This window comes from Microtus pennsylvanicus, chromosome 12 (assembly GCF_037038515.1).
Source record: "Microtus pennsylvanicus isolate mMicPen1 chromosome 12, mMicPen1.hap1, whole genome shotgun sequence".
In the NCBI taxonomy this organism is placed as follows: Eukaryota; Metazoa; Chordata; class Mammalia; order Rodentia; family Cricetidae; genus Microtus; species Microtus pennsylvanicus.
Genome location: NC_134590.1, coordinates 3,569,460 through 3,592,491, shown reverse-complemented (window position 1 = coordinate 3,592,491; position 23,032 = coordinate 3,569,460). Strand labels below are relative to the sequence as shown.

General features: G+C 42.0%; 1 protein-coding gene across 1 annotated transcript; it reads right to left on the bottom strand.

Annotated features, from left to right (window-relative positions):
* Positions 1-5,912: 5,912 nt before the first annotated feature.
* On the bottom strand, positions 5,913-22,795 carry LOC142832690 (guanylate-binding protein 6-like). The gene is made up of 11 exons (XM_075943378.1): positions 22,706-22,795; positions 20,027-20,243; positions 18,515-18,642; positions 17,003-17,112; positions 16,619-16,815; positions 14,431-14,676; positions 13,261-13,541; positions 12,375-12,587; positions 8,371-8,473; positions 7,855-8,048; positions 5,913-7,037 (listed from the first exon to the last, which is right to left on the bottom strand). Exons 2-11 carry the CDS (start codon positions 20,214-20,216, stop codon positions 6,831-6,833), a joined length of 1,869 nt encoding a protein of 622 aa, XP_075799493.1. The 5' UTR covers positions 20,217-20,243; positions 22,706-22,795; the 3' UTR covers positions 5,913-6,830.
* Between the last annotated feature and the right edge of the window lie 237 nt (positions 22,796-23,032).

Genomic DNA, 23,032 nt, shown 5'->3' with positions numbered 1-23,032 from the left:
GAGCCCCCGCCCAAGAAATTTTTCAATGGTATCAGGTTGCCTTGTTAGTCTTTTGTTGATCTGCATCATTGGTCCAGTGTTAGCCTTTTCCTCACCTTCTACATAATCCAGAAGGTTGATACCTCTTATTTTTGCCATTCCAAGAGAAGACATTATATCTAGGAATTGTAAGTCTACAATCCCTCCTCAGATGTCCTATTCTACCACAACTAAAACATTTGGCATTTTGATATCTCCTCATACCTTTGAAAATTGCTTCTCCTACCCAAGACTCAATATTATAGTCAGATGTCGCAATGTTCATTGTATGCAGGATTCATTCATCCATTGTTGCTAATCTAACCTTTAAAGGCCCAAGTATCTTTTTGCACTCTAAGTTGGCATTTTCAAAAGCAAGAGATTCAATAAGTACTCATCTGACATCTGGGTCTGTTACTCCTATTTATAAAGCCTTAGTTAATCTTTGAAAAAGTCACTAAAGAGTTCTCTCTGGCCCTGTTTAACCCTGATGTATGATTCAATTTCCTAGTTTTTGAATCCTGTCCCAAGAATTTAAGGCTACTGGTGATGTTGCACCCTGTCCTTGTACCTTCTTTCCTTGCTCATCAGCTCCAATAATTTCCTCAATCATTTCCAATCTTTTTACTACTGTCTATTGTCAAGTCTGAATCTCCTGGCCTGTATATATTTCTAGTGATTTTACTGAGGCACCTAGCTTCTGGTCTTTATTCTACAAGACCAGGTACAAGATTTGTTCATTGCAAAGAGCTTGAGCCTGTGGGTCAGGATAAATGCCCTCACTAAGAATTTGATCTAGGGAAGTCTCAAGTCCCTTTGCTTTTCCTGTTGTTCTAAAATTTCAGCCTCTTCTCTGAAATAGCATTTAAACATCAGTTGAGACCTGTCATCTAGGACTGCTGAAATTAACTGAAGCCTGTCGTGTGGCATAGATTTAATGTTAGAAGCCCATGTCTTTATCATCTCCCTAACAAATACAGAATGCAAGCCATAAATTACTACAGCTTGCTAAATTTCTTTTAGATCATTCATTCCTATAGGTATCCATCTACCTTCTTTAGATCCATTTGGGCCTTTAGAACTTGATGCTTTGTCAGATAAGGTTACAGGATAGAAAGCTAAAATCCTAGGTAAGTCATTTCTGACAGCTACTGGCGATGTTGCACCCTGTCCTTGTACCTTCTTTCCTTGCTCATCAGCTCTAATAATTTCCTCAGTCGTTTCCAATCTTTTTACTACTGTCTTTTGTCAAGTCTGAATCTCCTGGCCTGTATATCTTTCTAGTGATTTCACTGAGGCACCTAGCTTCTGGTCTTTATTCTACACATGTGATTCCAAGGTCTGAAGTTTTTCCTTTAAAGATAACATCTCATCCTTGAACATTATTTGGATAATGTGCAGATTGCCTTTCTGGAAAAATACTCTATCTGCTAACCTATCATAGGTTTTTAACAAATTTTGATTGTCAAATTCAACAGTATAAATTCTTTCAGATAATTTCTAAGTACCCTTTGACATGGATTAAATTTTGTCTGTCAAATTAATGTTACCCTTTTCAATAGTATTAATTTTTTCAGGTAACTTTTGATTTCCAATGGTATTAATCCTGTCAGCCTGCTATTCGTTATTATTCTATAAAAACTGTTTCATTTCTAAAAAGTGCCTCATTTTTGGCTCTGTTATAAAACTACTTTCTTAAGGATATAATATGAAGAAAAAAACTGAGTCCCAATATCCAAAAAATGGATATATCATAACCATATGAGCCTTGCAGAATACAATCCATAGTATCAGCGAAACAGTTACTAAACTTCTAAATGGTTATATTGTCTGCAATTATATAACTTTCAAGTTTATTGATTTATTAATTAATAAAATATTTACCTCTTATGAAGACCAGTAAATTATTTTAGGTGTAATAATCTTAATTGTCCAGCAGGTATCATGGTTTCAAAGTTGCAACTGGTGGCAACACCAACGGTGTTGAAATATGAGCGGAGGGGCTGCGTCCCCAGCACCCAGCCGCCCGCATGGCTAGCTTATGCCTCAAAATAATTACACGGAAACTGTATTCTTTTAAACACTGCCTGGCCCATTAGTTTCAGCCTCTTATTGGCTAGCTCTTACATATTGACCTAACCCATTTCTAATATCCCTGTAACACCATGAGGTGTCTTACCAGGGAAGATCTTAACCTGCATCTGTGTCCGGTAGGAGAATCATGGCGACTCCTCAATCTGCTTCTTTCTCCCAGCATTTTGTTCAGTCTACTCCGCCTACCTAATTTTCTGTCCTCTTAAAGGGCCAAGGCAGTCTCTTTATTTAACCAATGAAATCAACACAAAACAGCAGACTCCCACATCACAATGGTACTGAGTCAGTTTGTTTTCCTGCCTTGGTTCTGGTTCAATACTGAGAAATGTGCTTTAATTGTCAAATTAAAAGCAATTAAATCAATTTCATATATGGAGTAAGAAGCCCAGAACTCATAAGCAGGGAGCACAAACCAGAAGATGCACAAGTTGCCACATGGCAGGGAACATAGCAGTGGGGGGGAAATGTGTACCAGCTTGGTTTATTTCCAACTCACCACATGCACTTAGCTCTGTTGTGGTGGGGGCTTAAAAAAAAGCTTAGTAGGTAAAAGCAAGTCAAGCAGGTGGGGGTGGAGACTTTCTGGGCTGTGGATCGGTTAGTCCTTTAAGCCAATCCTCCCAGTAGGTGTGGAGTTCGGATTCACGTGGGTGCCAGATGAAGAAGGATGCTAAAAGGAAATCCCACAGTAGCTCAGACTTGAGTATAATAGTATTATTTAGGAATAGACTCACAGATCACAGTCCTCCGCTCAAACAGGGAACAGCAACTGAATCCTGCAGCGGGAAGAGAGCGCAATTGCATGCTTTACATCAGCATTTATAGTATAAGAGGCCATGCCCAAGTGGGCAGGTAGCTAAAGGCTACTGGCTGTAGGAATTCCTACAGCATTTGTTAGCTGGGTCATTTGGACCCAGTGGCTTGATCCCTTTCTATAAAGTATTCCATTCCTTCCCATCTGATGTTTTCTATGCTGTTCAATAAAAACAGAGCAAACCCTTTGTTAGGGACATACATGCACAACCACACAGACACACAGAGCTAATACAACAGTCACAGAGACAGGTGAGCACACACAGGGACAGACACAGGGACAAAACAGACTCACAAGACAGCCTTCAGGCAGGAATAACTTCAGATTCACAAAACAGACATCAGGAGGAGAGATGGCATAGCCAGGAAATGCTCTGAGACATTTCTAATTTATTCTGCGTGCAGTTAGAATTACAAACAACAGGTTAACCTAAGTCATTTTCCTACACAAAGGTTTTGTTTCTTGTTGTGGGTAGGATACAATTCTTATTGTGTCTACAAGATTCTACTCAGCCTGGCTCCTGCGAATCCATCTTGTTGTCTCACTTTATCTCTCCTTCAACACTTGAGCTTTCAGCAGTAAAAAACTCTCAAACTTTCCTCCAAACCAAAGTGACACATGGAGAAATTGGTAAAAGTGAGTGCCACCAAGCCCAACAACCTGAGTTCTATCCCCAGAACCCACACAGTGGCAGGAAAGAACCAGTCCCCACAAGTTTCTCTCAGTTCTCTGTGTTTGTGGAGGACAATAAACAAATAAATGTAAAAGAAGAGAATGTAAATGCTACATGCTGTAGGGAGTGGAGAAAGCCCTGAGTGTGTGTGTATTGTTGGCATGAGTCAGCCATCTTAAGGATCAAAGCTTCACCCATGAGAAACGCTTTCCTCTGGTCTGAGAGCTAATGTTGATTGTGCACGCAGGAAATGTCCACCGTGACTCTGTCCCCTGCCTCCCTGGATATTTACAGCGGAAGATCACTCCCCTACAGAGTGAGCTCCAAACTAGATTACCTAAACCTCCCTCCATGTTCAATTTTATGCAAAACCCCGCCTCTGTGTCCGGCTGTGTACAAAACCACGCTTCCCTCTTCTACTGTTTGTAATAAACACGCTGAGCTCCCTGAATATTGTGGCTTCTCCATCATGGAGCCCAGCCCACCTGATCTCAGCTTTACTGTGTCTGTTTGTTGTCTTCATTCCCTCATTGCCCATGTTAGGTCAATCCCTGGAGCAGTGCGGGATAGGGCAACATACGTTCTCTTTTCTTACATGGAGCATGCGTTCTGCATTTCCTGAATAGCTATGCATTTACTGAAATTGTGTCTGAAACATCCCTTCCCCAGTGAAGACCCACTCACTAATCCACATCTAGCTGTCTCTCTGCCCTGCTGGTGGACTCTGGACTCCTCCACGATGCTCTTAAGGAATTTTATGTATGCATTTTGCTACTGTAACCTGTTTTATGCCTCAGAGTACAGGAATTGTAACCATGGTGCAGCCATGTGACCCTCAGTACCTTCCCAGTGTCCTCTACAGTGGCACACATGGTCAAAGGAAGTATATATTTATTAAATGAATAAATTCCAATCTTTTTAAAAGTGTGCTTTTTTTAAGCTTAATATGACTATGTGTCTGCATATGATGAAGGTGGCAACAAATTGGTTCATGGTTACTCAGAAAATATGCCAAAGAGATGAGAAAAGTGGTTTCCATGGCTACTTCATTGAACATCCCCCTGCAGGGAAGAAAGAGAGATATCTCAGACTCCGCCATCACTTCCTTCTCTACGCATGGTTTCCATATTAGAAGAAGTCATTTATCCTGTGGTCTTTACGTCAAAAGAGGTCTACACAAAAAGACTAATCACCTTGTGACCTGTAGCTCTGGTACAATCCAACAGTCCCCCATTCATGTTCAGGACTGTTACCATCAGAGCCAGGCAAATTTTACTGTACGTAGACGCTCACTCATGCTTTTCTTCATCTTGTATTCCTACAGCTGTCCACAGGCTCCTACCCAGCCTTGCTAGCTTTACAACCACAGGCATTTCAGCACCTTGGGAAACCCTTGCCTATCATTAGCAGACTTCAATCCATCCACCCTTCTCTATGGTTATCGCAGACTGGGCTCCAACTGAAACCTACTGGTCCATCGATGGTTTTCTGCGGTGAGATATTTGATTGCACTGTGTAAAGGTATATCACTGAGGTTAGTTTAATAAAAAGCTAAATATCCAATAGCTAGGCAGGAGATGCCAATGAGACGTGGAGGGATTTGGACATACAGAATGAATGAAAGGTAAAAAGTCACACGGTAAAATGTAGATTAATAAAAATGAGTTAATTTAAGTTATAAGAGCTAGTTAGGAACAAGCCTAAACTATAGGCTGGCCTTTCATGATTAATAAGAAGTCTCTCTTTCATTATTTGTGAGGTGGTGGCTCAAAGGAACGTTTGACTACAGTTTTCTTGAAAACCCTCGATAAATTCTGAGTTCTTTCACATCTTGGGGCCTAAACATGAGGTAGGAGTGTTATGGGAATCTCTCTAGAATAAGTTTCAACACTAGGAATGATCCTGACAAAATTTATGACTATGGGTGCTGATGCAATAGGAATCCAGCAAGCCCAACATAATGAGCTATCTACTCAGGTCGAAGAAAACTTAACTATTGTTCAGGAAAGCACAGGCACTCTCAGCATGAAATAGATTAGCTGGCAGCAATTGTCCTCTATAGAAGCAGAGGATGAGACTTGAGTACTGCTGATTAGAAAGGTCCATGCCTGGTTTCAAATGAGGAGCGCTGTTTTTACACTACACAGGCTGGGAATAGTGTGGGAAAGGCCAAGAATCTGTCTAAAGGATTAGGGCTAGAGATACAAATGAAAGCCAGTGGAGAGCAACGCAGATGATACTTTAGGAGAATCAGCCCCATTGTTCAAGACTGATTCACGAGGACTCGTGACGATGGAAATGAGGGGATTACATAGAGTAAGGTAAAAAAGACAAATTATTTGATTCTGGTTTGTTTAGAGATTTACTTAAAGCACTGCTTATATTACCTGTTTGCCAAACATGATTTCACTTGCTACCTGTAGAAACAGCTGAAACAAAGAGTCATTGCCCTTAACAACCTGCTGACTACTGCATATGCGTCTGTAAAATCTTACTTGCTTGTCCACCCCACCCTGTGGTTTTAGAGTATAAAATGAGACTGTAGATTGGACCTGGGAGCAAAGCCTCCTGGGAGCCATCTGGGCATTGGTCTGTGGGTGCCATCTCTCTTCCACTCTCACTGGTGTCTGAGTATTTACTACAGAAAGATTCCTGAAACTTGAGGTCTGTTTTGCTTTATCTCATCCCAAATACTTCTCCTCATTCCTCTTTGAAATGTCTCTGCTTCGCAGTCATCATCCTTGGCGGTCACTATGCCTTCCTCCCTGTCACGGATGGCTATCTTTCAGAACCCATTGCGTTTATACACTTGTGTGTTGGCATGGAAGATTGGCATGGTGTTTTGACATACTTATTTGATAAAGTATCTCTGTGCTCAACTTACTATTAGAACAAAAGAGGCCCCACTGAGATCGTGTTTCCTGACTAAGAAGTATTCAACTGTGGGCACATATGAAAGCTTGTATTGCCAATATCAATCAATGACATTTAAGTCTTTTTAAATTTGTCACCGTGGCAAGCAATAACTCAGAGAATCCCCACCATATGATGTTGCAAACATCATCTAGCAAAACATACATGAATTTGTTTGAGCAAACATAGGCTAGGCTAAACTGTTCTAAACTGAGTAACACTTTCATGTTTAAAACTTTGCTTAATGAAAATGAACGTGTGCCTTAAAAATGGGACAAAGCACATATTCACTGTCTCGTGTTCTCAGAGGATCGAGTCTCAAAAGAGTGCAGCAATGCCTTTTACAACCTCTACAGCCAGGACAATAGGAGCACAGAGAACTGTAGCAAAGGCGTTCAGGGTTTGCTCCAAAAACGAGGTGTTCTCTTTCTTTATAGTCTCAATCTTACTTTTCAAATTATTTATTTCTGCATTCATTTCCTCAGATTTCTTCTTATATCCTTCGGCAAGCAATGCCTTTTGGGCCTAAAAAAGTCAAAATAGAGACAAAAACAAATATTTTTAAATCCCAAAGGTATACTTTGTTTAAGATCTTTGTCAAACTGTCTTTAGGTTGCTCTGAGAAATGATTTCTCAGTTTCCAAAATAATTTAGCACAAACAACATCATCAGAGTTGGACCCATGTGTTGGAGGTAGCATAGTTTGAATGACCAAATCTGGCCCACCATTATTGTTCTGCTACCAAGCTCACATAGGAAGTTCTCAGTCAACTGGTTAAGCAAGACAGACTTGATGGCAGCTTACCAGCTGATTAAGGAATACATCCTCTAACTTGCAGATAGACAGTAAGAGAATCATTCGAATTCCCTATGCCAAATCGAGGAGGCTACCTACCCTAGAGACAGCAGCAGCCAAGTTCAGAAGCTATTATTTGCTACACTCTTCCTTGGAGATTTTGGACACTTTATGTCAACACAGAACATCCTGAGACTCTGTGGTCCAGACAACCTTGGCCTCCAGGCAAGCCAACTGCCAATCTTACCACCTGCACCTGCTTAAAGTGTGTTAGTGAATCTTCATACGGTCATATAATCTCTAACTCAAAAGTCCAAATGCTATCAACATTCTGCAGTGTCCAGCAGCAGCCATAAATACCTACATTTCCTAGAATCTAAATATAGACCAAAAATCAAAGACATGGAAAGAGAGAGCAGGGTCTTTCTATGAATCCCAAAGAATAACTCATAGCAATGACGTTTCCTCCCATTACTCAGCTGTAACCATCTTCCCTCCTGCCTGAGGATCCAAGAGCACAGGCACCAGGGGGATGGGGAGTCACACCTGCAGCTGCTTCTCCAGCATCTTCTTCTGGTCTCTGATGAGCTGCTCTCTCTCCTGCACCAGCTTCGTTCTCAGTTGTTCGAGGTTTTCCTTGTGACTTCTTTCTTGAGCCTCCATCAGTTGCTGCTGCTCTTCCTGCTTCTGTCTAAGCAGTTCCTGTTCCTTCTCTGCTGCCTCCTTCTGGGCCCGCTCCTCTGTCCCAGGAACATTCAGGGAGGGAAGAAAGTGATGGGTCAGGTAAAATGTCTACATTCCAGAACCCAGAGAGCAATTCAGACCTGAAAGGAAACTACAGACTCCACACTGGTCCACACAATGGACAGAGTGTTTCTGGAGGGGATGGAGGAGACCCTGCCCACCTGGCTGAAACACAGACTGACTTCCTGTTGCTCTAGGAGTGAGCATCCACAGAAGGGTAAAAAGCTGCTAACAAAGGGATAGGTTAACTACTACTTCTATCAGGAAGCCTTGTGGGAACCTGACCCCTCCTGAAAGCCAAGAGACATGCTCCTGTACCTGCAATGGCCTTCTCCCCAGCAGTGAGGGCTGTATCTGCCTGCAGGATGGAACTCTCGATGGTGGCCTGTGACTTCAGAAATCTCTGGAAGACTTCACTTGCCTGCAGGACCAAGAAGGAGCAAAGACCTTGATGGATCCTGGGAGAGAACCTATGTGAGTTAACATGGTCTCCACTGTGCCTCACTGACAAAATGCTATGGTGAAGCCTGAAGACTGCCCCTGCTCTACAGTGGCACTAGGAGCTTCCTGCTCCATGGCTTTCCCAATCATACCTTCTAGGCCCACCTGCTACCTCCTGCTCCCAGATCCGGCCAGTTCACATCATGTGCACATGTGCTCACTGGAACCTATGGTGCTTTCAAATATGGTATCCCCATGCAAAATGCTGCATAATCATGTGGGCTTCACTTCCTTCTGCTCTTGTTGGATGTACTCATGGTCACGTCCCTCCACCTGCCTGGGTTTCATGGTACAGATGTGTAAACTCTCACAGTAGTAGGGGGCATCACTCAAAGCATTGTAGATAACTAAAGAAAGGACTAAAAAGGACTCACCATGGTGTCATGGTGACAACAACTGAGTAATATATTAGCTGTTGGAGGGAGACCCATTGTTAGTTCCTGGCCATCCAGAGCCAAAATAATCATACAGAATCCATATTATTTAAAACACTGCTTGTTACCAACATGGCCAACTAAAATCCACTTAAAACCTGAGAGAGCTTGAAAAGAAATTCTAGACACAAAAGAACGAAGTTTAGCCACATTTTTTTTCAGCTGGTAACTTGCCACAGCTTCTTTAAGAGAGGTTTTCCTGATTCAGCGGTAACAAAAGAAAAAAAAGCCATGCTATTTTGAAATGTCAGCTTTCTGGGCTGTGCTGCCAGCGTGACCTCTGGCTCTTTCAGGAGACTGAGCAGTTGAATGGGGTTTGTGAGCAACATGCTATGGCTTGCTTGGTGGCAGCATGGACTGGCTGTGTGCCTAGAGAAGGGGCATTGTGCATGGTTCTCGGAGGAGGCTGTGGTGAGCAGTTCCAACACCATACTGGGCAGTGTGTAACAAGCAGGAAGTACTGTATATATCCTAACACTGGTGCAGCTTAGATTCTTAAGAAGTGCTTAGCATTTTAAGAAGCACTTCTTATCAGAAAATTACAGATATGCAATAAAGACAAATCCAGATTTTTTTTAAAAAAAAAAGACCTCTAAATGGGTCACAGTGTTGGATAAATGTACGTAGGCTTGGGAGAGAGAAGAAAAAGCATATAGAGAGTTAGAAAAAAGAAATAGACAGTCAGATTAAAAAGAGTAAAACAAAAATAGACCATGTAAAGATGGAAAATTCACAGAGTATGGATTATGTATATGATGGTGTTTTCTTTGAATATTTTGACTGTGAAGGAGCTAAATAACCAACATATATACTTTAAAGGTATCTTGACTTCAGAATTTGAGTCTAAGGTTATGTTGCCTTGGAAAAGAGGTTTTTCCTTTGTTTCCACAGAGGATGAGAACCTATGGAATTATTCCAGACTAATGTGGTTTGATGGACCAAGACCCCTTGAAAGTTTGCCTTGAACACCCCTCAAAAATTACTTCACCCAATAAACAGCAGGTAGAAGTCTGGAGAGAACTACTCCCATACTCCCAAATATTGTTTATAAATGTTTATATTTAAAGGGGAATATGCTATAGAGATGGATACTTTGCTTTGGCATGTATCTTGGTTTATTGATATAAATTTAAGGTCAATTTTGTTATGAGATATATATGTATATTTCTGCTCTTAATTAAGGTATTGTGATTGTGCAGTTCATTTAAAAATGTCATGTATAATTAAGAAATATAAGTTAATAGGGAATCATCTATAATAGTCAAGCTTGCAGTCATGTTAGTTAGGTTTTCTAGATATATAGAGATATATTTTAGTTAGATAGGTATTCTTCAAATCTTTCAGAGACTTTCAGAATATGGCATTTAAAGTGTTTTTAAGAATTTAGGACTTTTCATGACAATGAGACACATCTACTCCTGGCAGCACCAATCTACTTCAAGAGGAAGATGGGCATTAAAGAGGCTCCAAATGGAGCTTGTTTAGTCATATGGGCAAGAAACTGCTCTTGCCTAGACTGCCTGACGAACTAACTGAACTTGAAGAGCCACAAAAAAAAAAAAAGACTGTTAAAGGTGGGACAGTCCTTCAAGGGTCCTGCTTCATGAAAAGAGTCTGCCAGACATTCTGCAGCACACAGAAGAAAGGGACTGATAAACTGTCAATATAGGTGGAACTGTCTTTGAAATTTCCTGCTTCCTGGGAAAAAGTCTGCTGGATACTATGGGCATGTAGGCTGAAGATGGATGCTTCAATGGTACAAAAAACACTTTGGATGACTGTCCAGGCAGCAAGATGTCTCTGTCAATTCTAGAGTTTTGGAAGTTGCTTACAATACACTTCCTGATTACTTAGGTAATATTATTTTCTTCTGGAGTCTTTGATGGAGTTGAGAATAGATAGTTATAGTTTTCCTTAGATATGATAAAAGAAAGCTAGATATAAATATTATAACTGTAATTCTTGCTTGATACCTGTTTTCTTATATGTAATTTTACTATGTTAAAGTTAAAACCTTCTTTTTTTATTTGAACAGAAAAGGGGAGGTGATGTAGGATTCCCCTCTATATTCTGTGATTACCATTATGAATGAAAGAACTGCGTTGGGTCTATAGTAGAGATACAGGGGAATAGAGCGAGGCAGGGAATACTAAACGGAATGATGGGAGAAAGAAGAGGAGTTAGAGAGAAGTCATTTAGCCCCACGGACTGGACAGAACTTTAGCCAGTAAGCCACAACCATGTGGTGATACACAGATTAATAGAAATGGGTTAAATTAATATGTAAGAGTTAGCCAATAAAAAGCTAGAGCTAATGGGCCAAGCAGTGATTTAATTAATACAGTTTCTGTGTGATCATTTTGGGGCTAAGTAGCCAGGAACCAACAAATGGCCCTCCTTACTACAGTTAGCTATATTCTTACATTTATTACTATCCCATTGGGGTGGTTTGAAAGAAAATGGTCCCCAAAGGGAGTGTCACTATTAAGAGTCGTGGCCTTGTTGGAGTGGGTGTGCTCTTTTTGGAGGAAGTGTGTCACTGTGGAGGTGGGCTTTGATGTCTCATATATGTTCAATATGCTACCCAGTATTCAGTTCCCTTCCAGAGACATAGAACTCTCAACTACATGTCTGCCCGCACCCTGCCATACTCCCAGCTGCCATGCTTCCTGCCATGATGGAAATGAACCTCTGAAACTCTAAGCTGCCACCAGAATTAAATGCTTTCTTTATAAGAGTTAATGTGGTCAGTGTGTCTCTTCACAGCAATAGAAACCCTAACTAAGACATTCATAGGTAGACCATTCCAACAGAATCATGAAATTATCACTCAGAATGCAATAACTTCTTTAGTTGATGCTCTCATGGATGTAGGCAGAGACTGCTCATTTGTATCTCAACTGCTCAGACCCAAATAATCACACAGAAACAATATTAATTACAACACCGCTTGGCCTATTAGGCCAGCCTTCTTATTAACTAATTCTTACATCTTAAATTAACCCATTTCTCTTATTTTTGTATTTTACCACGAGGCTCATGGTTTACTGGTAAGGTTCTGGGGTGTCTGTCTCTTTTGACAGCTTCATAGCCTCTCCCTGACTCCACCTTCTTTTCTCCTCTATCTCTGCTTGGAATTCCTGCCTTGCTCTATTCTGCCCTCTCATAGGCCCAAGCAGCTTCTTTATTCATTAACCAATAAAAGCACCACATATACAGAAGGACTTCCTATACCACATGGATCCATCTTGAGAACTAAGTTTGTGCACCTTGTAAATTTCCAGCACTTAGCATCTGAACACCAGGGTGTGGTTAATTTTCTATTCTATCTCTCCGATTTCAGAAATCCTCCCTCTGCTCTAAGCTCCCATGCTCCCTGTTCCTCACCTTCACCCCTTTCCTGGGCACCTGCCAATAATCTTGCTCAATCTTCTCCCTCATTTCCATGTAGAGCCTGTGTCCTCCAGCAATGGAGAATGTCCCCGCTGAAATACTCTCTGTTAGTGCTTTCGCAAGACAATTCAGTTCTTCCTGGCAGTATTTCTCTGATGCCTCTTCATTCTTCAGCAGGAAATCTGCCCTCTTGATCACTATTAATTCCTGTAAGGGAAATAAACAGAGTCAAAATGAGATGGAAGGAATAAAGAAGACACAGTTTTAAAGAGTCATGAAAAGGATGGTCATTCTCATGAGAAAGCATTCCAGTTTAGTAAGACTCAGAATCAGTAGATAATCTCAATGTGACTTAATTCAGAACCTTAAACCTAAACAAAGCAATGGGTAACTGGACTGTCCTCGTCACTAAGACTTCCAGTTAAAGGACAGCAACATCCATCAATCTCTTGATTCCTTGCTGCCGTTACATTCTGTGGGTCTCTAATAATGGTGATGACATGACAAGGGATACCAGGAGACACCATCAATGTAATTCTGGTGTAAGAAACTTTGATTCCTATGAATGAAAGGATTTATACAGAAAATTTGTACAGAAAACAGGTTCAGAGATAAGCTGTGGATGTTTTGGACAGGATTGCAATCCACAGATATGTTGACAGAATTCACCCAAAGCACAAGTCTATCCTGGTTTTCCAACAATTAGAAGGATTTCTGGATTAAAGGTGCCTGAGGTTTGGGAAGGATTCATGGACTTTCGCAACTACATTCAGTATGAAAATACAGAGTGCTCATCTTTGAATAAGACAAGCACCCGAGGTGAACGAAGGCACAGCAACACTACAGCCATGAAGGGACAGAGTCATGACACAAACATTACCAGCAGCTTCTTCTGGAATTGCTGGTTTTCATCCTTGAAGGAGTGCTCCATGAAGACAGCAATGGCTTCCTTCTCACAGGCTGTGTGCGCATCCAGCAGCTCCTGGAGCGTGTCTGTGGGGAGCCTCAGTCGCTGGCCCATCTGCTCACTGTAGTGCTCAGCTGCCTTCAGCACAGCTGCTGAGTTCTCACGCTGGGCCAGAGTTGTCACCGCATCATCCAGACAGGGCACAGCTCCACTGTTGATGGCATCCACGTAGGTCGTCACCAGAGTCCCCAGTCCTTCATGAACCACGAGTTTCAGGGTAAATAAATTGATGGGATATAAGATTCTAAGACTATATTTTGAAAATCACTCACACATGCACACACACACACACCTCTTTGCTAGAAGGATAACTCAACAAGTTAAGAGCATCTTGCAGAGGACCCAAGCTCAATTCCCAGCACTCACATTGAATGACTCACAATAACCTATAACTCCAGCTTCAGGGGTTGAATGCCCTCTTCTGGCATATATATATATGCTACCAATTTCTTATTTTCCCTTCACTTTTATGGTTTTTCCAGTCCACAGTGATTTTTTTTAATTTATTTTTTAAAAAATCCACTTTTATTTAAAAACTTCAGGTGCCTTTGGGAAATGCAATTTACATTTAATATTTTAATAGAACTTATATTTTAATAGAAAATAAATGACATAAGGAGACTAATGAGACAACATATAACAGACTGCGTTTATTGCTGATTCTAAAGTGTGGGCTTACAGTGACCTAAACACTAGTATTTATATTAGAGCTACTTTAAGCTTCAAAAAGATATTTCACATTCCCATTGCAAAGAATAGTTAATATACAACACCTCCACTGTAAGAAATAATATACATCTGCTTTATTGACCTTAATAATAATTTATTATCAGTTGAGAATTTTTTTGCCTTTGTGATTGTATTAGCAACTGAGAGTTTCTTTAGATGTGTGGAAACCATAGATACAAGATACAAAGTTTGCAGTTTTAAAGGTATTGAATCCTCAATAAATAATTATAAAATATATACCTTTCTTCATACTAAGAATATATGCACACCATTATTTTAGAATCAATAAAAATAGCATACACATTACAATATATTCAATATACATTATACAGAAGTGTGAAAAAAAACACTCACGATTCCCAGTGACCTTAATTCCCTCTCTGAGTGTCTTGATCTTTGCCTCGGTGAAGATGTAGGAAACAAAAGCCTTTGTTTGTTCCTGAAACTTAGGATCCAGTTGGTCTTCTGAGATAGTCTCAATTTTGCGTAAGAGTTCCTTGTCATTTGTTGGGCGATCAAAGACAAAACACTTCCGTTTAGGGAAGAAATGTCTAATGCACTCCCTGGGCAAATTGGATGCTTGGATTCTGGGATTGTCACCTGGTGTTAAGGGAAACACAAAGCCATGGGGTAGTCTCAGAGCAGAGGGCAAATGATGGAAGCCCTTGTCTCTGTGAAGTGTTCTGTGCTCACGGGTCTCTACCATAAACATGCAACACTTCTTTACAGGTCAAAAGTATACCAAGTTTGTACTTGGTAGACATCTGGTGAAACAGTTCAGGAGACATTTGACAGCCCCCCCCTGGAGGAGCATATGACTGAAATCCACAGCCCTGAACATGCCATCAAGCACACTGTTGTGTGCCCTGTTGACTGAACAGCAGATTGTATGTGATTTCTGGCCCAATCACTCCTTTGTAGCAAGGGTGCTGCGGAACCCCAAAGAAGAGCCACAAATAAAGGATGATAGACGATTAGAAATAGCAACATTAGCAATTCTAAGAACAATGCTGTGGTGCTGTGGTCACTAAAGCAAAACTACTTTGATTCTAAACAGAACTCATTTTTAAAGCAAAATATACAAACAGAATAAAACAGTGGTCACTAGAGATGGGAAAGAGGAGAGATGGGAAGTCAGGAGTCATTCGCAGAGTTTGGAGAACTGGAAACGTAATGTGCAACACCAAGTACATACTAAGCCGTCAACTCTAGCTGTTTATCATAAGACTTAACTGTGTGTAATGACTGGTATGTTAGCTACATGACTTACAGTGTCCACCTTAATACCCACCTGTGTTCTATGACATCAGTTTATAAATCTAAAGTACACACAATAAAATTCATTTTTAAAATTTTATCAAAAGCCTTAGTGGCCCACTGTAGCCAGACTGAATTTAGGGCATTCTCCCGAGCTCTGGAAGTTCTGAGATGTAACGGCTCACAGACCGCTCCTCTGCCTGCCTCTGGGTCAACACAGGGATGCAGACTGCAGCGGCTCACAGACTGCAGCAGCTCACAGACTGCAGCGGCTCAGAGACTGCAGCGGCTCACAGACCGCTCCTCTGCCTGCCTCTGGGTCAACACAGGGATGCAGACTGCAGCGGCTCACAGACTGCAGCAGCTAACAGACTGCAGCGGCTCACAGACTGCAGCGGCTCACAGACTCCAGCAGCTCACAGACTGCAGCAGCTCACAGACTGCAGCGGCTCACAGACCGCTCCTCTGCCTGCCTCTGTGACAATACAGGGATGCAGACTGTAGCAGCTCACAGACTGCAGCGGCTCACAGACTGCAGCAGCTCACAGACCGCTCCTCTGCCTGCTTCTGAGCCAACACAGGGATGCAGATTGCAGCGGTTCACAGACTGCAGTGGCTCAGACTACAGCAGCTCACAGACTGCAGGAGCTCACAGACCGCTTCTCCACCTGTTTCAGGACAGCGAAGAAATAAAAAGGAGAGGGAAAAAACTGACATTCCTTACAAGGTTTCATCAGCTCCACACTCAGGCTAGTAACGTCCCTGCAAATAGTTTTAAACCATTAATAGAACTGACATGGACCATTAATATTACTGATCCTGAAACTGTGGCATGAATTGAAATAGACTATTATGATAAATTTTGCACACAACATAACCAATCCAGCATTAAGAACCTATGTTCCTGAGAGAGGAGAATAATGTACAACTCTGTAAAATGTATTTTGAGATGGGCTATGTATGATAAATTCATGAATAAAAATTATGTGGCCAACTTTTTCTTAAAAGAAGGCAGCCACAAAGTCAGTCAATACAAATGTCCAAACTTGGAGAAGTTTAGATACTTTATATTCTATATGCTAAAATACAAACTGAAAATAACTTGGCTTGGAATAATTTTGCTATGCTCTAGGCTCTACTTTTCTCAAAAGAAATTAAACACAAACTCCTAGGCATTACCAGCCAATGACCTATCAGAGTTCCTGCAGATCTCCATTCCACTGCCAATACAGAAGGACCCCACAGATGATGGGAGCAACTCAGCAGATCCCAGCCCTCCCTCTACCTGGGATCAGCTTCAGTGCATTCTCCAGGTACTCGTCCTCCGTGATGCTCTTTCCATCTAACTTCAGCTCCAGGGTAAAGTCCCGAACAGTCCAGACAAAATCTGGGAAGAAACTCACAAACTCTGTGGAATTCTTTATTCCATCAGGACTTGGGGAAGACTTTGCCCTGATCAGCTCAGTGAGTTCTGTGACGTAACTGGCACTGGGTTAAGAAAAGTGAATTCATGATTCTCTTATTAAAAATAAATCCCAATAAACACTCTTTGCTTCCTTGGGTGTCCTCTGCCCCACCAAAAGCCACACAGTGACAGGGCAGGTCAGTGCCACCATATGCATTCCAGAACACTCAATGAAACATGGCGCCTCAGGTCCTGCAAGGATACTGCAGCTGCTCCAGGGCCTGGTGGTTGATGGTACCTATGCTGTTGTAGACAAAGGTGCTGCTCAGAAGCACAGCCAGGGCAAAGATCCACGAGTCATTCGTAGGGTCAACCTGGAAGACACATGAGGGAAGAGGGCTGAGAAGAGTCCTTCTCAGGAGTCCTTTCAGAGAAATTTGTAGTATAGGACCCATGCACATTTATATTATATTTATGTAAAAAGACTTTCCAGGTTTAAGTAAATACACACTCACATACATACACACAGAAAGGTCTGGGAACAGGAATTGGTATCAGAGCAGGTACCTAGCATATGCAAAGCCTTCATTCAGTCCCTAGCAGCAAGACAGAAAGAGATGGAAAGCCAGAGAAAGTCTGTAGGTCATCGTTTCAGTTAAGGTATTTCCTATTCAAAGACAATAGACAAGAATGCCAATAACAACTTTGACAAGTATGAGAAGAATCTGAATGAATAATAAACACCCAGAGACAGATACTGGGGTTCAACCTTAAGATCAGAAAAGCAAAGCAGCCAGCCACTGGCTCTCACCTCTACCTCAGACTGAAAAGATGACCCTGATTCTAGGAAACCTCAGAATGAGATTGAGCCTGAGAGCTGTCTACTCCCTTCTTATATTCCTCTCTAGTGCTGGGATTAAAGGTGTGCACCATACTACCTGCTCTGTGTGGCTGACCAGGGTGGCTGTTTTACTCTCTGATCTTCAGGCAAGCTTTATTTATTAAAATACAAGTGAAATATTACTACAATAAGTTCTTCATTTTGTGAGAGGATTCAAATATTTACAATGTTTTTGTTTCCTCAATTCTATGAAAGAAGATAATATACAAAAACCTAGCACTGTATTAGGTTTTCAGAATGGCACTCAGTGAAGGATGTTGGAATTTCTTACTCTATAAATATATGTGCTACAGGTATACTATTTCACAATAATTGCAATTTGAGAGTCTATATATAAATTTAACAAAGATTTTTTTTCAGATAATTGCAGTTTTCTACTGTACTTATGTGTACAAAAGCTATTTCTTTGTGCTTGACTGCATGTGGGTTGTGTGTTCATGTTCCCACGGCGGGGGGGGGGACAATATCTGTGTAAATATGTGTGTGAGCATGCGAAAGCCCAAAGTGAGTTCCTTGATGCCCTCTACTGTATTCGCTGAGCCAAGGTCCCTCACTGAACTTCAAGCTCACTGGTTTGACTAGTCTGGCTGGCCAGTTTGCCGCAAGGGATGCCCCATCTCTGCCCCAAGTACAGGATCACAGTAAACTATGCTGACCTGCTCAGTTAACCTGTAAGGTATTGGATCAAATCACTTACTCCAAGGTACAGAAACAAAGGTGTATTTTGGCTGATAGCGTGAGGTCTGATCTTTCCTAACAGTGAAATCCAGCAGACCAGTGTCCCCTCAGCCATCACAGGTCAGGCTGCAGACATCACAGACAGATGACAACAGATTTCAAACAGCAAAAAGGACCGACATGAACCTTAGCCCTACCTTCTCCACATCCCCCAGTCCCTCGGTGTCCAGGAGGACCAGAGTGTGCTTTGGCTTGGTAGGATGGGGCACACACCACATCCAGATGCCCTTGGTTTCAGACTGCACAGTGGAGCCCAAAGGGAAGCCTGGGGGGAGAGGCAAGGGGTTCTGTTTTGCATGGGGTAGAATGTCTCACAGAGACTTGTGTGTAGAGTCCTTAATGACCATCTACTACCACTACTTGGAGAGGTTCTAGAGCCTTTGGGAATTGGGGCCTAGTTGAAGGAAGGAGGTCACTAGGTCACTGACTTTGGAAGTTATCGTTGGTCACCAGGGCCTTCCTCATCCCTGCCTCTTGTCCTCCATGAGCCTCCTCTACAAAGGCTTGCAGCCATCACCTTCTCCCTTGGCATGAGTCCGGAGTGAACAGACCAAAGGACATTGGAGTGAGCCTCTGAAACTGTGAACCCAGACAAACGCTGACTCCTCAAGCTGTTCTCTCTGGAACTACGGTCACAACTATGTGAAACGGACACTAGCTGTAGATCCTCTGGGCAGGAGTGTTGCAAAGTCAGGCATGTTGGACTGTAAATAGCTACCATTTAAGACAGTGCTTTCTCAATTTTCTCCAGACTCTGTTATTATGAGTCATTGATTTCAAACTATAGGGGACATTTAACATGAGAACAATGAAACACAAAAGTTCTGAATGGAAACAAAGAGGCATTAAAGAATGCGCCAACATGGAGGACTCTGGCAACTGTAACAGAGTAGTCTCAAGCCAATAAGGTGTCACTTACTGTAAGTTAGACCGGGAAAGGAGGCTTGCTGCTGGTCCAGTGCTAGTCTGAGCACCACAGCTCTCACTAGACCAACTAGGGCTACATAGCAGGATCCTATCTCTTAAAAATAAAAGTCTTTGGAAGAAAGATGTGCTAGTCAGAGTTACTTGTAAGGGGAGATTCGAGAGGAGAATGACTTAATACTTTTATATTCAAGTAATTAACAAGACAGAGTAACATGTGCCTCAGGAGGTAGAGGCAGTTGGACCTGTGTGAGTCCAGCGATAGCCTGATCTACATCATAAAATCCAGGCTAGCCAGAGCTACATAGGGAGACTCTGTCCAAAGTCAAACAAAAAGAATGAATGAATAAAGCTGAAAGAACCCAACGTGATTTCAGAATAAATAAAAGTGTGTGAAGTCCAATAATGATTTTTAAGGTCACACCTTGCCAAATAGTCTTATATTCCTAAAGAAATGATAAAGGAAAACATGTTGTATGAGGCAGGGGACTGACACGCAGGATCCCAGAGTTCAGAGCATTGGAGGAGACACGCCTTGAGCACATGCAGGAGAGATTTTCTTAATGTCAGGAAAGGCTGTAGGAACAAATACTGCAGAATAGTAATTTAGCGGTGACACTGGCAGGAAAGGGCAGCTGTACTGACAGGAGCTGAACTTTTGTGTTAGGACCGGGAAGAAGATGAAGAGCAGACAGAGGCGATGTTGACACATGAGCAATGCTCACCGTGATTCTGTCCTGCCAGGCGGTTCATCAGGTAGGACTTCCCTGTACGGTACAATCCAACAATAGCCACTACTACCACTGGCTGCGAGATCTTGTCCAGAATCTCCAGGGCTTTCTGGTTCACCGATAGCTGCTCCTTGTGGTTCTCCACCAGACAAATGGGGGCCATCATTTTTGGTCCACTGGCCATAGCAACTTGCCAACCTACGAGATTCTCCTGACACAAATGAAATCACAGTTACCTGTCTCAGCATTACCCAAGGACCCAGCAACTCCAGACTGAGGAGACCTCTACATTGTCTGCATGTAACCTTGCATCTGCAGCCTACAAGGGACTCTCCATCACTATCCAATTTTTCCAAGGATGCTTTGTTGAGATGATCACTGCTGTAGCCAGCAGTTTCACTTCAATGTAAGAAGAAAGTGATCCTTCCCGTGACTGTTAACTACACCGAAGCCCTACGATATGCTGGGCCATACAAAGGATACCTTAAGAATGTGATGTCACAGAAATGTAAAAGTACCCACAGTGCACATGAGACTCTGAAGCTTCTAAAATCTCAAGGAAGCAGCTCATAGAGATTATTAACACCATGACAAACAAGCAAAATGACAGACTCCTTGGTTCTAAGTCTTGGTCTCTCCATAAACCAACTTTTAAAATGAGGAAATGGTACTATGGGCACTTCAGAAAACACCCCACATATCACAGCAGCTACATAGATAGCCAACTGAAACAATGCCACAATAACGGTAGGAAATTACAGGCTATCTTTGTTTCCCTTCCCTGCTTCTCCCCAACCTGGAACATGCATGGTCTGCAGGGAGCCCGGAAGACATTAACTGCAATAGGCTAACCAGGACTAGCAGTACTAGACTCCGTTTTGGCTCTCTTGTACAGAAAAGCTCAAGATATAAGTTAGAAACGTTTGTGCATTGAAAGATTCTATCCAGAGTAAGAAGGCAACCCAAGAAGGGGTGAGGAATATTAAATATCACCTATGTTTTAATGGATTAAAATCTCAACAAAGAGCTCCTTCATCATGAACTACTCAACTGAAGAATGGGCAAAGACCTGCACTAGACCTTTCTCTCTAGGGGTTTGTAAACAGCCCTAGACACACGAGACAATACCCATGGTCACTGATCACCAAGAAAAGTCTGAGGCACATGAAAATTTTGAAGATTTTATTTTTAAATGATTTAGTTCGTATCTGGGAAACACTAGATTGAAAGGTAAAGTGTTTATTTTCCAATGAGAAAATGTCAAGGACGAGGGTCTATTGGAAAGATGAGGGCTCCAAATGAAGAAATATAAAAATATAAGATTTCTCTTTGGGGAGGCAAGGGTGCTTGTTTCAGAGTCTGTTTTCACAGAATCTCATGTTCATTGACTACACTGGGTTAACTGGACTTAAGTCTTGCTTCTGTCAAACCAAAGCATTTGCTTGAAGTCAAGTTTAGGCTTGTATGTTCATGGTTTAAGCAAAATAAGATTATTTCAAGGCGCAGTTCGTTTTGTTTCTCAATATTCTGTTAGGCCCAGTTTCAGGAAGTGACACTGGGAACCACAGGCATCACATCAACTCCACTAGCACGGCTACCACATAGGGCAAAACCAAGAACAAATAAAAGAATGGGAACCAGGATATGGAAAGGTGGATGTTTGCAGCATTACTAACAGGAGTGTGAAGTGATTGTAGCACTGTGGAAAATAGCATCGTTATCTTTATAACATTAACCATAATAACACGGGATCCATCTCCACTTTTGCTTATATGTAGTACCTGAAAAATTGTAAACAAGAGCTTGGACAGACATTAAACACCAGTGATCATGGCGGCTGTGTTCACAACACCCAAAACATGCAAACAGCTCAATCTCCCACCAATAGATAGATGACAGCCTAATGTGATAGCCCACATAATTAAATATAGTTCCATCAGAGACATGGATGGAATTTGCTGCTTGCTACAACAGGGATGACTTTATGAGCACATCATGCCAAGGCAGGAGAATGTTCAGAATCCTGAGAATTTCAAATAGAGGCAAAGTCCCTTGAAGAGGATGATCAACTTCTCTGCAGCTTACTCCCATTTATGAGAATAAGATAAAGAGTATGAAAAGATGCATACATCATGGGGTGTGTGTGTGTGTGTTTGAGTAAGTGAGTGAGTGCATATGTGTAAGCACACCCTACACATCATCAAAGTCAATTTTGACTATGTGCTTTGCTTAGAGAAACTCAGTGGGAGATTAACTAAATTTATTTCTGAATAGATATTTTTACAACCCTACTCTGAGTAGGGTATAATTTAGAGACAGACAAAACTGTTCTCTTTAGATTTCAATTGCCTGTTAGCTCCTTGATAAGGATGGTGTTTTTCTGGAGGCCAGAGCTACAGCAAGGCCCGGCGAAGCAGGCAGTCTCCCACCCCAGGTATCTCCCCACCGCACTTGTGGCTGCACTGAGCTGTGAATGCCAGAGCATTGTATCCAGAGACCTCAGAGTGTGAGGCTGCCACCTTGTATGTCACCCGCCAAAGGCGATAAGCTAAACTACCCCAGAATTAAGGCCCGCTACAGACTCCTGAAGACCAGACAACAGGCACCTCTGTTGCCCCATTGAGTTAGATTTAGTCAAGGTCAACACTAAATTGCTTTGTAAAGTAAACTCACCTGATCCCTTTCCTGCAGGTCCCAGCGCAGTTCCCACCTGCTTGGCGCTTGCCCCTTGTTCTTATCTCTTCCTTCTGCTTTTCACTCCTCCTTTATATAAACTACCGGGCCCAAAGCCACACACTGCTACAAAATTGAAATTGAAAGTAAAGTCACTCAAGATATTGCTAACAATGAGCACTGGCAATTCTCAGCAGCGATGAGGTCTGAACCAGTTACTCCAAGTCTCCACCCCAGGAATGTGCTCCCACCAACACCTTTCTTTCCTGTCAAGCAAGGGTTTGAAGACTCATCCACATGACATCACCCCAATCTGGCCAGAGTTTC

What these genes read in the sequence shown, in the direction of transcription:
- LOC142832690 (XM_075943378.1), bottom strand. Translation starts at nt 20,216, where the DNA reads ATGGCCAGTGGACCAAAAATGATGGCCCCCATTTGTCTGGTGGAGAAC. An exon ending in CCTGGCAGGACAGAATCACG is followed by an intron (nt 18,643 to 20,026) that starts GTGAGCATTGCT and finishes CTCTCCCCCCAG; the next exon opens with GCTTCCCTTTGGGCTCCACT. An exon ending in CAGGCCCTGGAGCAGCTGCA is followed by an intron (nt 16,816 to 17,002) that starts GTATCCTTGCAG and finishes ACCCAGTGCCAG; the next exon opens with TTACGTCACAGAACTCACTG.